Source organism: Pezoporus flaviventris, unplaced genomic scaffold (assembly GCF_033815535.1).
Source record: "Pezoporus flaviventris isolate CSIRO_AGI_PZ_B2104156 unplaced genomic scaffold, CSIRO_AGI_Pfla_v1 ptg000007l, whole genome shotgun sequence".
Taxonomy (NCBI): Eukaryota; Metazoa; Chordata; class Aves; order Psittaciformes; family Psittacidae; genus Pezoporus; species Pezoporus flaviventris.
In genome coordinates, this window is record NW_026892555.1 from 84,052,514 (window position 1) to 84,067,751 (window position 15,238).

Genomic DNA, 15,238 nt, shown 5'->3' on the forward strand with positions numbered 1-15,238 from the left:
ATTAGAAGCAGCGCTGTGAGCTGCAGTGAATCTTTGTATGTGAAAGCTTTACAGTGGCAAAAGCTTATGCAAGAATTAACTTTACACTTGCATGTGTTGTGTGAATACATTTTATACATTGGCAGGAAATGATTAGCACTATTAGCTCTATACAGCATGACCATCAGCAGGAGCTCCTTGCGGCCATCCCCAGTTTTAAAGGACTTGTGTTTGTAGTGTGACTGGCACAGGTAGCAACCTGCACTGTCATTCCTAATATTCATTGGCCCTCTGGGCTGCCTAGACTTTCCAGTCACTTGTGTGCTGAAGTTGTCTGCTTTGACAGTGCCACTTGTATTTTTGTTACTTGGGAGTGTTTGATGTAGGACTGTCACAGTAGCTAACACCAAATGTGAAGAGGTGTAATGCAGCTTAAGATAGGATCTGGAGCTGGCACAGAAGCAGCCCTTGCAGGCTGTAAGGTACAGCAATGCCTGCCCTGGATTACGGCACTGACTCCTCCCGAGTTCAGTTGGTATTGTAAAAGCTGTCATTCGCAGAGTGCACACAGTACATATTACAGGTTTAACCTTCTAAGTGAAGCATTTTTCAAGTGAGTAAATTCTGACCTTCTTTACAGATATAATGATTTATATAATCACTGATATCAGGACTTCTTTAAATACAGGTCTGAACCTTGTAATATTTTGCAATTTAGAGGGAGCCTTCAAATGTGGATGTATTTCAGGGGGTATAGAATGCTGCCAAAAGTAACCGTTCTAGAGTAACTGCAAAAATATTGGAACACTGTTACAAAGATGATATATATGCTCGGTGAGAAGCAATTTTCTGGTATTAGGAGGTTTAGAGAAATATTTAATGCTGCTTTGACATGAGCTGAGCACAGCACCTCTTTAAAATAAATCTTATTTCCACACCTTTCTTCTAAAAACTGCTTACAGTTTCTTTGACTTCTTAACTAGCAGTTATTTATTAGAATAGACTGTAATGTATTTTTCCATTAATCAAAACAAATAGCCTGACTGAATGCAAGAGGTGTGACTTTTTACATTCTGTTGGGTTTAGATCCGTTTGTTCATTGTAAAAAAAGAGTATTTGATTAGGTGGAAGTCTCAGCTTGTTCCTTACAATGAATGAAGCATTGCCTTCAGCTCTTATGCTGATGATTTCAGAGGTAGAAAAAGGCATCTTAGAAACATAAAAGAAATTGAATAGTTTGAGAGCCTCTGTTAGAGTTAATCCAAATGTCTGTTGTCTTCTGCATGCGCTGTGAAAGAAAGATACAAAAGTTCTTTTGACAGAGTGAGTGTCTGTAGTTTATAAGGAAGACCTTACTTCTGCCAAAGAATTGGCATTGATCTTTGCTAGAAATCTTGGTTCGGTGGTTTGATTTCACATCAGGAAGACATTCACTCATAGCAAAATACATGCTAAACTTGTTAGCTTATGTAGTTTGGGCACAGCCAGTTAATCATAGTAGTAGTGCTTTTTATGGGCAGTCTTAAATGAGTCACAGTTTTAACAGGGTGCTTTTAATGCTTAAATGCCAACAGTTTTGTGAATAATGCATGACCAGGAGTTAACACTTGAAAAGTGAAGTACTTGGGTTTGGTTATGTCCACAGTTACTGTGAAACGTCTGACACAACAGTATCAGTGGGAGTTCTGAGAAGATCTGAAAGTGCTCTCCAGAGCATGCTTGTGGGTATTTTTATTTTGTTTATTAACCTAAACTTGGAAGTGTGCTAAAGCTGTTAAAATGCAGTCTCACTGATACACAGCTATGTTCCCTTTTTATTCTGTGTCTAACATTGTGCTCATAATTTATTAGATGTTTGAAGCATGAAATACTGTTTTGATAAGTTTGCTGAAATTGTTTACTGAGTGGCTAGGGACTGGCATAAGTTTTATCTTGAGGAAATAAAGCATTCTCTATATTTATAATCTGATTGTTTTGAAACCTGAAATTACTGACAGGTAGGATACAAACCATGCACTGATTTAGATGAAATGGCTAAAATGTCATTCAGTTCCTCAGCCCACTGCAGTGTGATCTAAAGGCACATAGATGTTCACTTGCTAGATGTGTACTGCTGTTGATGTGATGGATGAAATTAACAGGATGCCAAGGGCAGACTTGATGCCTGTGTACTTATTGGGTCCTAAATGAGTTGCATGTATTGTCAGGAGTTGCCACAGTTGCACCAACACTACAGAACCATAAAATCAACTAGGTCGGAAAAGACCTTTAAGATCAAGTCCAACCATTACCCCAGGACTGCCAAGGCCACCACTGAACTATGTCGCTATAGATGATAAAAAGCTGGTTTACTGAGATGAAGCCAGCTTTAGCTGGTACACCTGTCAAATCTGAAGAAGTTCATTAAGAACTCTCAAACTGCAGCGGGATTCCAAAGTCTTTTGACACCTCTGTGCTTCCTTATTCTAGTATGCCTCATGTGACAGTCTTAGGGACTTCTGTACCAAACAACGTAACTAGTCTTGGCTGCTGGTTTGTCTCATTATGTTGCACAAGCCCTTTAGAAAAAAAAAAAACCACATGTATTCTTGGACTTCTTTCCAAAATCTTAACCTTCCTGTATTTAAAAATGAGAGAACTCTTTCAAGATTTGTATTTTTCCTCTACCCATCTTTGGTGAACATCTTTCAGTGGAGTCATGTTCTTCATCCTGAATGAGAGGAACAGACTTTGAACTTTCAATACACATCTACTCAAAAAAGTATTAATTTCTCCCAGGTATTTTATTTGTTGTATAGAGCTGATAGTAAGACAGATGTTTATTGACCTTCTAGTTTTCATGCAGACCAGTTGCTAAATATTTGTGGTGCATTAAATGTTCTCTGTTTAACTTGTTTCCTTTGAAAGCTTTCCTAAGAAACTTAGCTCTGTTTTAGCTTCCACTGCTTAATAAAAAACAGCATTTGTGGTGTTAAACAGAAAACCACCTTCTCTCCCCCTCTGTGTTGCTGCCACTGCTGCTATCATTGGTACGGTATTTACATACTGATAGCATTTGCTAAGCTCAGATGTTATGCTCCTTGTTACAGATAAATAGAGGTGCTTCACTTAAAATAGATTCACTAGTAACTTCCAGTGTTTCCTAGTTCTCTGTGGATACATCTTCAAAGGCAATCTGTCATTTTCTTGAAATGTGAATTGTGCTGCTCAGCTGGCAAACCCGGTTGCATCTGAAGTCTACATGTCTGGCAAAACGTGGTTGCATTGGACATTTTAAAACATTTTTGAATTTTAGCTTGATTGGTCAGTTTGGTTTTTAACAAGACCAGATCATTGAAGAACATGTAAATTGATAGGTTTTTTATCTTAAGTTGGGGAAAATCATACAGACTTTTGTTACCCTAGAAAAGACACTTGAAGCCCATGCTCATCTAATACTTTTCTCCAATTTATCATTGTTAGCCTAGTTTATTCTTTTTTCTCTTATCTGTCGTACATGTTTTCTTTTTCTGTCCCTCCTTATGCACTGTCTTGAAACAGTAATAATTCTTGGCATATGATTTTGAAGTCTGCATACAAATGTGGGGGGAGATGAGTTTTCAGTCTGTCCTTTTCCCCACGGAAGAGCGGGTGTTGATGGCAACTGGTTGCATTCCGAATGTTTAGTTAGTAAGGTAATGTATGGATTTAGCTGTTAGGACCATATGTCCTGATTTCCTATATATTAAAGGTGTCAGGCTGAAGATACGGTGCATGAATATAATTGAGGAGAATATGTTTAGAGTGTAAGCAAGTAGATGACTTCACAGGTTAGTAATTGACAGAGGTCATGCTAACTGTAAATTAGTAATGAAGTTCTGAGCTGATGGTATTATCCAGCTTGAGGAACCCTAAAGGCACATGATCTGTTCTTCTGTTCTGTTCACTCTGTTCTGTTTTTAAAATAAGGTCAGTGAAACACTGGAGGTTATAGCTGACATTTAATAATAAATTTAAAAAGTAAGAGCTGAAACGGCTAATGACCACCTCTTTGCCACTGTAAAGAACTTCAGTTTTTTCTCCTGTAAAATACCAAATAAGGAGCCAATTTTTTTGTCATTTCTACTGTTTAGCACAACATTTGATAATACACGCCTAATAAGACTTTTTTTTTTCCCTTCTTAATTTAGAATGACTTTTCGCATAGTGAGTGCATGTCAAGTAATGAGACCAGTTTGCTAGAACGAACCACGGCACCTCACGATGGACTGTCAATGACTTCCCATAGACCTCAGCGAGAAGGTATATTTGAGATTTCTTTCAAAAGGGTTCTTTAATGTTAAACTGTCCTGGTAGTTGTAGAAATCTTGCATCTGTCTTGCTGTTCATTTGAATGAGAAACTGCAATGATTGGGAAGTATAATAGCTGCTCTGCTGGCTACTTGGTCTTTTCTTTATTATAGTAAGTTGTCATTCTTGTTTGCTGCTAACCACTAGTGACTGCATGCATGAAAATTGATTGCAGATGGGCTTCCTCCTGAAAAAAAGAAGTGGGATTTGTGAGAAACCAAGAAAATTTTAATGCAATTTTATTAACGGTGTTTATAGATTTTTTTTTAACCAAAACTTAAGATGAAGGTACTGTGAAATAGTGGAAGGCTTTTGCCTCTTGATTCAGTTGTATTTGATTAGTATTAAAACCCCCCAAAAATAAAAAAAAACCACACATTGGGTGATTTTGTAGTAGTGGTAGTTTGGAGAAATGAGAGGCTTTCCATAGAAGTCAGTCGTCTTTTGGCTATGTTAGGGAGCATGAGAACAAGGCTTCAGAGAATAAACAGAACTCTTCTGTGCAATTGCCAGCACAGTTTCTTCTCTTTGAAGAAATAAGCATTATTGAAAACAGATTTATTCTTTCCCTTTATTCTCCAACAAGATTAGCAAATCACTTCTCAAAATTAGTCTATGCCATCCTACAGATACTGAAGAGCTGGCAACCTGGGCAAGCTATTGCTATTCCTGTTTTCTTCATACATGTTCTTTGTCTGTACTGTGGAGATTTAATTACACTTTGAAGGCAGGCAATTTGAATTTTAATTCCTAGGGGAAAAAAAACCCAAACCCCAAAAATCCCCCAAAATAAAAAAACAAGCCAAAAAACAATGCAGAAGGAGATTGTGGCGGATGGCATAAACCAAACCTGTTTCAAATCCTTTTAGAGAGTTCAAAGTGTTCGTACTCACAAATCAGAAACTCTCTTTAGCAGTGCTCTTGAATTAAGCGAGGGAAGGACAGAAAAGTTGAATTATTGAATCTAGCAAAGAGATTAAATGTTTCTCGGCTTTTGCATTATCATAGTTAGAAACTACAGTGAAGGATCAGAATAATTTTGTGGTATTCGATATACATGTATGTGATAGAGAGCCCCTGCTACAGAAATCTCCTTTGCTGGGTTAGAAATAGCACTGATAATAAAATCCAGCTATCATGAATATGATTTTTAGAAATATTGGCTTATACTTACAGTGAAAGCAGTGTCATGCATACATGCTTGACTTAATCTTCCTGAATGCATGTGTTGTGTCCAAAATAGATGTAGAGGTATAACATGCCTCACTGGCTTATATCCTCAAACATTTCTTCTCAGTGTAGCCATTTAGAATATTTAAAATGTGATTATGGAAACAATTTTAAAGCTGCCTGTTGGAACTGTGCAGCAACAACACTGTAATTACCTCTTGTATTACTATGACGAAACATGCAGCAGCAGCGAAAGAAGTTAAGGAAGCTGAAGGTACTACCATGTGTAATAAAATTTATTTATACTTGAGAACAAATACATTTAGCCTTGAAAACATTGAATAGTTTAAAATAAACACACACTCATTAGAAAAGAAGTTTGTCTTTGAATATTAACGGTGCTAGTTTCCATAATTATGTACGTTAAATGTATACATGTGGTGAAACGCAACTTAAAGCACTATTCTCAGTTCCAGCCATGGGAATCAACTTTTTAATTAACTTACAAATATCAACTGAGTTGATGGTATCAGTTTTAACATTGGCCAATAAGAAACTTTACCACAACTCATGTTATGCCATAGTCCTTTCCTAACAGTGCTTTACCAGGCGGGTAAAAATTAAGATCACTAATCATTCAGCTTTTCATGGTATATTGGTGTATGCTATTGTCTTGCATTCTTAGCTGATCTCAGATGTCTGCTTTGTAATAATTCATCATAGAATCATAGTAATCTTCATTAGCTGATAAAAATGAACTGATCTAGTGCTCTGACTCCCAGGTAGAGGGTCACAACCAGTGTATGCCAGCATACTCAATATTTGTCCGTCTTTCTACTGAAAGAACTGGAAGCTGTAACAATATCATTAGGTTTATATGCTGGCTTATTATTCCTTTTCAGGAAATTGCCAATACTTGCTTCTCTTAGAAATGGCATGTTTTATGGGGATGATACTTTTAATTGTAACTTCAAAAAAATGGTTGAAGATGTTTAAGTTAGATGATACGGTAATAAGGTAATCTCCAATAATAAACTTTAACATGTACTTTTAGGAGGTTGATTTTTAATTTTTTATTATTGTTGTTCTGAGTGGTTTCCATGTATGTTTATACAGTTAAAAATTGAAAGGAAAACATTATCTGGCAACATCATCGTCCTCCCACCCTCCCCCCAAAAAAGAAGTAGTTTCAAAAGCATGGAAAGGAAGCATTGATGGTGTAGGGCTGGTCAAAATATCGTTTAAATAATTTTTTTTACATGTAAAGATGTGCTTGTAAAGGAATAAAATTCTGCTGAATTCTTAGGCCAGCATAGTAGGAAAAGGGAAAAGCCCATCTTGGCTACATGAGAATTTTTTTGTGGAGTATTACCTGAACAATGTTACGTGCCCTCAAGAAAATCTCCAGGCCCTGAAAGCCTTAGGGTGCTGCTGCATACCAGGTCACAGCTAGAACTTACCTATTCCTGAATAAGGTAGACTTATGGGCAGGAAATGTTAAAGTAGCCAGTACGTTAAAGTACCTTTCTTCCTTTTCAATTCAATTTAATGATACTCTTTGCAGTAAAACTGTAGTAGCCTTCTGCTTCTCCTCTTTGTATTCTGATTGCTAACTCTCGTTTCTGTTTCCTTCAGGCCTTTCCCAAGCATTTCCTTCCACCTCAGTGCCTTTCAGAAATGTGGCTCTTCTGCCTCAGTTTGCTCTCATTACTACTTGATATTTCAGATATGTGGATATGGAAGCTTTTATCAGTGCTTTTTTACTTTCTTTTATCATTGTTTCACTTATAGTGGTTACATTCTTGTATTTATGTGACCTTTTGGCTAAGTAAGTTCTTAGGTAGCGTACAGATTTCTGTTATCTGCAGTGAGGGTTTTTAGTCAGGCCACAAAAATACTTTATAGAGAACAAGACTTCACCTGCCCCCTGCAGTTTGTTATAGAAAAATAGCATCTGAGAAAGAGTGGGGTTGTGTGAGTCAGTAAATAGCATTAGTGATTCTCAAGAGCAGCTAGGGAAGTAGATACATGTTTAAACTGTAATTTTTGCATGTACAATAAGGTGTTTTTCTTTCAGCTGTACACATTGAGAAGATAACCCTGAAAGGAGTACCAAGGAAAAGGGCTGACAAACATTTGGAATACACGTTTAAAGTAAGCAAATAACATCCAGAATATTGAAGTAATTGTCTTAGCCATATCTGTGTATTGTAGATATATACAGCTTGTTCCAAATACCTGCTTAGAAGGCAATTTTGATTTAAGTTAGTCTCCAGAGATTCTTGGAATTATCCAATAATTACGAAGAATTCTAAAACTAGCTAATTGTTTGCTCAAGTGGTATAGGAATAAAGTTCTTGTGTCTGCAGCTGTATATTGCTTGGAGTCATATGGTCAGCTTAGATCTCCTTCATGAATGTTTACCGTAAGAGGATGGCTCCTGTGTTGTTTTACAAAACCAGAGGGGTTGATTAGTTTGTTAAGGTGAAAACAAACAAGCTAAAAAAAGTAAACAAACTCGAAGGCCTACCTAGTATAGTCTTCATGTATTGTAATAGCCAGAGGCAACATCCAAAGCAATTATGTGAGTGAATTTTAAAACTGAAACACTGCTTCTTACTACTTGGGAAGCAGTAAGCTTTCAGTATTAAGGTCTGGTATTAAAGGCTGTAGGTGTTAAATAATAGCTGCTAAGGCCTTTGGTGGTGATGTTCTAATTGAATCAAAGTAGTAATTTTCTTAGCAAGGACTGACTAGCATTATGAGTCATTTGGCCAGTAGATGTGAGTGTGGTAGTATACCAGATTTGAGCAGAGAGTTAAATTCTACCTTTTTTCCTTCAACAAAAGAATGTTTTAGATCAAACATTATAACTGGTTATTTGACATGGGTCATGGGAGCTCTTTGAAGAGGCAAACTTAAGAAAAAGAGAAAGCCATTTTGAGCAGAAAACTGATGTATTGATCCCAAAGTTTGCTAGTGTTTTGTCTAAGTGGAGGTAAATTTAAAGTTTTGTCTTTTCTGGTATTACTAGAAGCTTAAAAGTAGTGTTAAATTGACATGTATACTATTTATGATTTTGAAGTAAAGTACTGGCAACAGACACTTTGTTGTTGATAGTGCCTGAAGGTGAAATTCGCAAAAACTTCTGCACTCTACTTTTGCTGAGGACAATAATGTAGAATATGTAGCTGCCAAAGGCTTAAAGGTTAACTTGCCCAAGTATTTCAACCTTGTCCCAGTAGTCTGTGAGCTGAGTACTAGGTAAAATACAACAGTAGGTAGGAGAGGTTTGTACAGAATGCTCATACGAATTCTTAACATTTAAAGTTACGAAACAGTTTTGGAAATTCAGCACATAGATTTGACAGTGGTTTTGAATTTCTTTATTAAAGGGGGAATGTGGAGATATTCTGGGAAGTATTTGAGTAAACTTGAAACTCTTCCACCTCAGTTCTTTGAGGAAAGAGTTTCCTCTCCTCATCTATGCAGGTATATACTGTGCTCCTCACTGTAGATCATTTTGTGCTTGCCCAGACGCTGCTTTTTTAAGGTATAACAGCAATTACAGTCCTGGCTTTCCAACTGAGGCCACCAAGAGTAGTTGGCATTTCTGAGGACTAAGTTGAAGGCAGTTGGTGGTTGACATTATTCTGTCAAGTCTTGGGAGTAAATTAATGTTTATAATTGCCATATCCACTCCCATTACGCAGAATCTTCCCATCCATGTAATAGGAATCTTAAGCCTAAAAGTGGGCTTAAAGCCAGGCAGCACCCATCTAACCAAGCTTACTTATTTTTTTCTCAAAATATGCATGTGAAGGTGCTGGTTCACTACTTGCATGTTGTGTCAGAAGAATAAGCTACTGAAATTTTATACAAGCATATACCAAAATGCTGTCTGATTCTTGAATAACTCCTTCAGTAACTTGCAATCACAGAATCACAGAATCCCAAGGGTTGGAAGGGACCTCAAAAGATCATCTAGTCCAACCCCCCTGCAAGAGCAGGGTAACCTAGAGTACATCACACAGGAACTTGTCCAGGCGGGCCTTGAATATGTCCAACGTAGGAGACTCCACAACCCCCCGGGGCAGCCTGTTCCAGTGATCTGTCACTCTCACAGTAAAGAAATTTTTCCTGATGTTCACCCGGAACCTCCTATGCTCCAGTTTACACCCATTGCCCCTTGTCCTGTCACTGGACATCACTGAAAAAAACCTAGCTCCATCATCCTGACAATACTTAATTGTGCCTTACAACAGCTTCTGTATGACCATGTAAGATTCAACCCTGAAGCAGATAAAATTATTTTACAGGCAAGAGAAACTGAGCTTTTTTTTTCCTCTTTTTTTTCTTTTTACTCCTGATAATGGCAGCAAGGGCACAATCCAGTATATCTGACCTACAAGTGCTTTTCTCTCGTGCCTGGTTTTTGCCGTTAATGATGTCTGATGATACAAGTCCCGTAATTACAGAGCCTTCTGCCTGGCTTCGTTCTGACTCACAAAGTCAGTAATCTTCAGGGACTTCGTTGCATTCTTCTGAATTTGTTCATATTCCCTTTAGCCACAAATAACATGAAGATGGTCTTTAAAATGTACCCTCAAAATTAGTCTATGTCTTTGAAAAAGCACATCATTATCCCTGTTTTGCTTGGTATCTACTTACCTGCAGGTGTTAACTCTTATACTGAGCTCATCAGATTTATGGAAATGTTAAGATCTAGCTGGTATGATATTTGGAAAAAGAAATTTCCTTCATTGTCTTTTCCTTGCTTACTAGGTAACCTGGTCTGATCTGTCGGTAACATGTGTAACAAAAACACATCAGGAGCTTCAGGAATTCCTGCTAAAAGTATGTATTGAAATATAAAAGTAGTGTTTACACATCAGGTTTACAACTTGAGAAGTAGTCTAAGAGAGCTGTGATATTTAGGATGTAATTACAGAAACAAAGGCATGTTACCAGATTTTTGTACTTCACAATTGTGTTAACCATTTAAATCCCGTATATTGTGTGGTGGAGCAGCTTGACAGATGAAGAAACTCAGCAGAGTATTCCGGGAGTTTCCCAGGAAGAGATAGTTTGTCTCATCTGAAATTGCTCATATAGTTTTAATTGAACTACCATAAAACTACCAGATGACTTTTTTATATTCCCTGCAGAGTTAATGTTACGAGTACAAGCACTGCTTGTTTACTTATTGGTGTCCCTGTTAGAATGACCTCAAAGAGTACCATTTAGTTGTTTCGAATTAATGAGGCAGAGCCATAAGCATAATAGTTCTTAATTTTACTGTTGTATTCTTCAGTAGAACAAAGGCAGATATATTCACTGTCACAAGGAGTTAAATTTGAGGCAAACATAGCACCTACTTGTGCCTGTATGTGTGTTGGGAAAAAAAAAAAAGGTAAAAGTTCAAGTTTTTCTCCCCTCATCTCAAACAGGAATGTATTTATGTGCATAGGCCACATGTAGGCCTCGTTAGTGTGATGACCTCAAACTGTGTGTTTCATTGCCAGTGTCTAATATTTTCAGTTCCACCTATTCTGGGAAATTCTGTATTTAAAATCCTCACTGCACAGAGCACTAATGAAAGATCTGGCTTGGGCATGTTTTGATAGCATCTGGTGTTCTTAACTGCAGTGTTAATTGCAAGTGGGAAGCCATTTACTGTACAAAGGTCATTGTCTTGTTCACTTTTTCAGTTATCAGCATTATATTTTCCAGTGTTGTAGAAGTGAAGCAGTGAGCATTCACTACTACTTTAATCTACTTGAAATATCTAGTTTGAAGAGATTCCAGAGCTTGAATCATAAGGATTTGAATTATGGATGGTATGTCAGGTTGCAGATGGGGTGTCCCACAACATAGAATACCTGCATCTGCTCCTGAAGAGAACTTTAAAAGCAGGACTGTCATACAGGATCCCATGCAGCTCTGAGAGGAGTGTGGAACTGCGTGCCTCTGTATAAAGTAAAGAGGAACACCAGTTTCTGAAATGGACTCTCTAGTACCTCCTTGCTGCTGGGACGAATGGGAGCCAGGAAAACAGACAGGATACAAAATATTGCAGAGCTGTCCAGTTTGACCAGTGTCAGTTCTTCAGATGTGAAGTGTTCCATGTGCTGGCTTGACTACTCCAGCAGAGAAGATGGCAGGACAAGAGGAGGATGGCCACAGGCTACAGTGAGCTTGCCGAAGTGTCCTGTGGAGAATGTGCACAGCTGGAAAATTTATTTGATTTGTGTTGGCTTGATAGCCATAAGTAGAGAAGAGAGAGAGAATTGTTAAATAAATTTATTTACTGTTAAATAAATTACTATGCACAATTTTCTAGGGACAGAAAAGAATGATCAAAATACTTGATAGGAAATTCCAAGGTTGCAGCTGATAGGAGTGATGTAAGTGTAAAAATTGCTTCAGTATAGAAGCATCAGGGAGAAAAACGAAGGTAATAAATGGGATAACTTGGATGCTTTATATCTAAAGAACACCTTCTTTTAGGTGATAAATATAAAAAGTTCTTTGCATGAAAGCAGCTACCCACACATGAAGGGACTAATAAGCTTCTCAGTAACAAGGCTATTTCATTACCTGAAGTTAAGCACCTAATCTTGGGTTTGTATAACTAAATCTTTAACTACAGAAGGAGTTGAATTATTTTTAATTAAAGTTTTAAAGCATAAAAGTTGTGACTGTTTGTGGAGATGAGTTTAAATACAGAACACCAGGACAGGAAACTTGCTTATTCCCATACTTCTGCAGGAGCTTTTTGGTACCTTTTGGTTAATACTGACTAATTCTTCAGTCAAAGTTCCTCAATTAAAGCTTATTAAAACCAAAGGAGCCAGTTAAGAATAGCTGCTTTCAGCGCTTCTCTCTGGTTTTATATCTAATATACTTCAGGTGCTATAGCACTGTGCTGATCTAACACTAACAGCACCTGTCTGTCTGCATTCCAGAAGTTCCTTTTATGTATGTTACCAAGCAATTATCTACATTAGACATAGTGTGTCTCTATTAGTAGCACTTCATTCAGTGAAAGAATTACTTCGTGCTTTGCTGTTGTACCACTTGCAGGATGTAATATCCAGCTGGCACTCTGGGTTGAGTGTATTCCAGATATGCAAGAGGAACATGCTGCTCCAGTGTAAATCCCTTCGTGCTGTTGATCATAACTGATGGCGGATGTTAACCAGACTAGCAATAGCTTTTAACTTTAGGAAGAAGCATTTTTGCTATGACAGTTTACTTTTAATTGCCCCCAAATTTAGAGACTTACATATATATGTGCTAATGTATTTGATCAGCTTTAATGCACTTAAGGGCATTATTTTGGAAGTTGTAAATACGAAATTTTTTTTTGTAGGGAATATTTTTCATTTGAAATAGACAAGCTTTTTAGTAGCAAGAAGTTTGCCTTCTGAACTAGAACACTGGAAGATCTTACTTTGTAATAGTGCATTGGAAACACAATTTTTGTAAGAAGCTTCAGTATTCATAGCAGTTGGAGAAGGACTTGCTATTGATTAATTTCCGTGTTGCCCACTGAAGTCTAGTGTGTTATAAAACTGGAAAAGTTTCCTTTCTACTCCTGTTTCTTTAAAATAATTTAATCTAGCTAAGTAATGATAGTGAGTACAGTGTATTTGGTCCTCTGTGGTAATTTTTAATGTTATTTTCAGACTTTCTGTGTGTGAAAGAGTCAAAGAAATACATCAAAATAGGCAGTAAATTACTCTGGAAAAGGAAATATTTTTGGTATATTTCTGAATGTAGCTCTTTCAAATAGAACTTTAAGCCATCTTAGCAGCTGAGTTTGATGTGAGGATTTACAGCAAAGTGTTTCTTTAGCAAAACTAAATTATGATGATTTGTTATACCTTTGGTCTGTAAATTACCTTACTCAAACTGGAACAACAGAGTTTCTTGTTGATGCCAAAAGGTATAAAAACTGATGGTGGTCAAATACAGATTTAAAATGCCAGCTACTCATTTTTCACAATAACCTTTTTCTCAGCTCCCAAAGGAACCATCTTCTGAAGCATTTGACAAGACTATTTTAAGAGCACTAAATCAGGGGTTTCAGAAGAGGGAAGAACGAAGGCATGCTGATCTTGAGCCCATAATCAGGTAAGTATTTTAGTAAATAACCTGAAATGTATCACCTGAAAAGTGATCGAAGTCAAGCTCGACTTTTAGGGACAGTGGCAATTCTGCTGCCTAAATACAGTTTGTGAAGAAAATGGGAAGGCAGTGATGAAATATATACTCCTGACTCTTTCTTGTTTTTGCCTTTAAATTGAGACTCTTACTAAAGCTTAATGGATTACTTCTTTAGAAGTAATCATATAGTTACGAAAACTCAGAGCTTGTGTGTTCTAATTTTATGACAGGATAGAGTGAGAGAACAGGATTTGAAAAGAATAAATAGTAACAGTGAAATGTGTATATAAAATAAAATGTAGCTCACACATTTGTAAGAAAATAGCCTGTACCTCATAACCTACTATTTAGTGATGAGAGTACTTGCTGCATGAGGGACTTGTAGGTCAAACCCTGCAACTCAGAACAGTAATCTGAATTTGGGGTGTGCCTCCCTGTTTTTTTCTCACTGCAAATGTCTGTGTATGTTTTTTTCTGCCAGGGCTGTTGAACCTTACTCAAAACAAATTATTCATCAGATTAGGCAGCATCCCTTGAGTTAGGGTACTTGTTGAAGTAACAGGCACTGCTTTTCAAGCTCCTGCTCAGAATTTACTGCGAGTCCAAGCATATCAGACCTTTGGGCTTTGTCTTAATAGCTTAGCTAAAAAAGATATGGAACCACTGTGTGCCTCAACCTTCCACTTCTCAGTTTTCTTTTGTTTTGATCAGTAATGATATTTGTCTGTCTTTATTGGCTTCATTGTCAAGCCAAAAACTAAATCTGTGCAAACAGTTTTGGCTAATAAACATTGTGTTCTTAAATGGACAAACTTGTTTAATAGAGGGTTACTGAAAAGGATGTGTTGAAATACAGAAAGGCTGTAAAGCCTTACTGCGCAGTAATTACAAACCCAGGAGATTTAGTTTGAGGGTAACCTTTGAACATATCAAACCATGTTATAATATGGAACTAGAATTACAGTTTGCAAGTTATTTTTCTGGCTATACTGAAATTCTGTGTGAATACCCAAAACTGGGTAGTGCTTCCTGGAAAGCAATAACTGAAGACTTGGTGTGGCATGTAAAAGCGATTCATTCTTGGCCTGTTTTCTTATCTGAAGCTAATAAGAGTTTGTCATGACCTGGGAGCACTGAGTCTGGGAACAGACTCAGGCCATTGGAGAGCAATATTGAGAATCCCACCCTTTGCTCTTGGAGATAATTATGAAACTCAAATACTGACATTATAGGTAAATTCATCTTTGTATTTAACCAAATAAGTGTATTTAAGGAAGAGTTTAATGGTTTTGGGAAATATAATGTGTTACCAATTTTAAAAAAAGTTCAAATATAAGGTCCAGTGCTTTTTGACTCAGTCCATACTCTTCTTTGAAGTGTTACTGGTAGCTAAAACAATCGAATTAAAATGGCTCAAAAGCACACGGCCTTTTAAATTAAATCAGTCGTACCAATCTCTTCTGCTGGCTGTACTTCCACCGTGCACTAGCACTGAACAACAAAGCTCAAAAGTAGCATTTACCATCATTTATGCTAAACATGCAATTCAAAGTGTTTGGTTGGACGAAGCCTTGGATGATATGGTTTA

The 15,238-nt window shown here is 37.1% G+C and overlaps 1 protein-coding gene across 7 annotated transcripts in view; it reads left to right on the top strand.

The window, feature by feature from the left end:
* ZCCHC2 (zinc finger CCHC-type containing 2) overlaps window positions 1-15,238 on the top strand; it is a 45,288-nt gene that overhangs the window by 10,951 nt on the left and 19,099 nt on the right. For all 7 annotated transcript variants that reach the window (XR_009742671.1, XM_061449318.1, XM_061449317.1 and 4 more), the window contains exons 2-5: window positions 4,149-4,260; window positions 7,556-7,632; window positions 10,264-10,335; window positions 13,505-13,617. Coding sequence is in view for 6 of the 7 variants with exons in the window: in XM_061449318.1 (XP_061305302.1) it covers window positions 4,149-4,260; window positions 7,556-7,632; window positions 10,264-10,335; window positions 13,505-13,617 (374 nt within the window). In the remaining variant the exon portion in view is untranslated. The remainder of the gene's footprint in view (window positions 1-4,148; window positions 4,261-7,555; window positions 7,633-10,263; window positions 10,336-13,504; window positions 13,618-15,238) is intronic.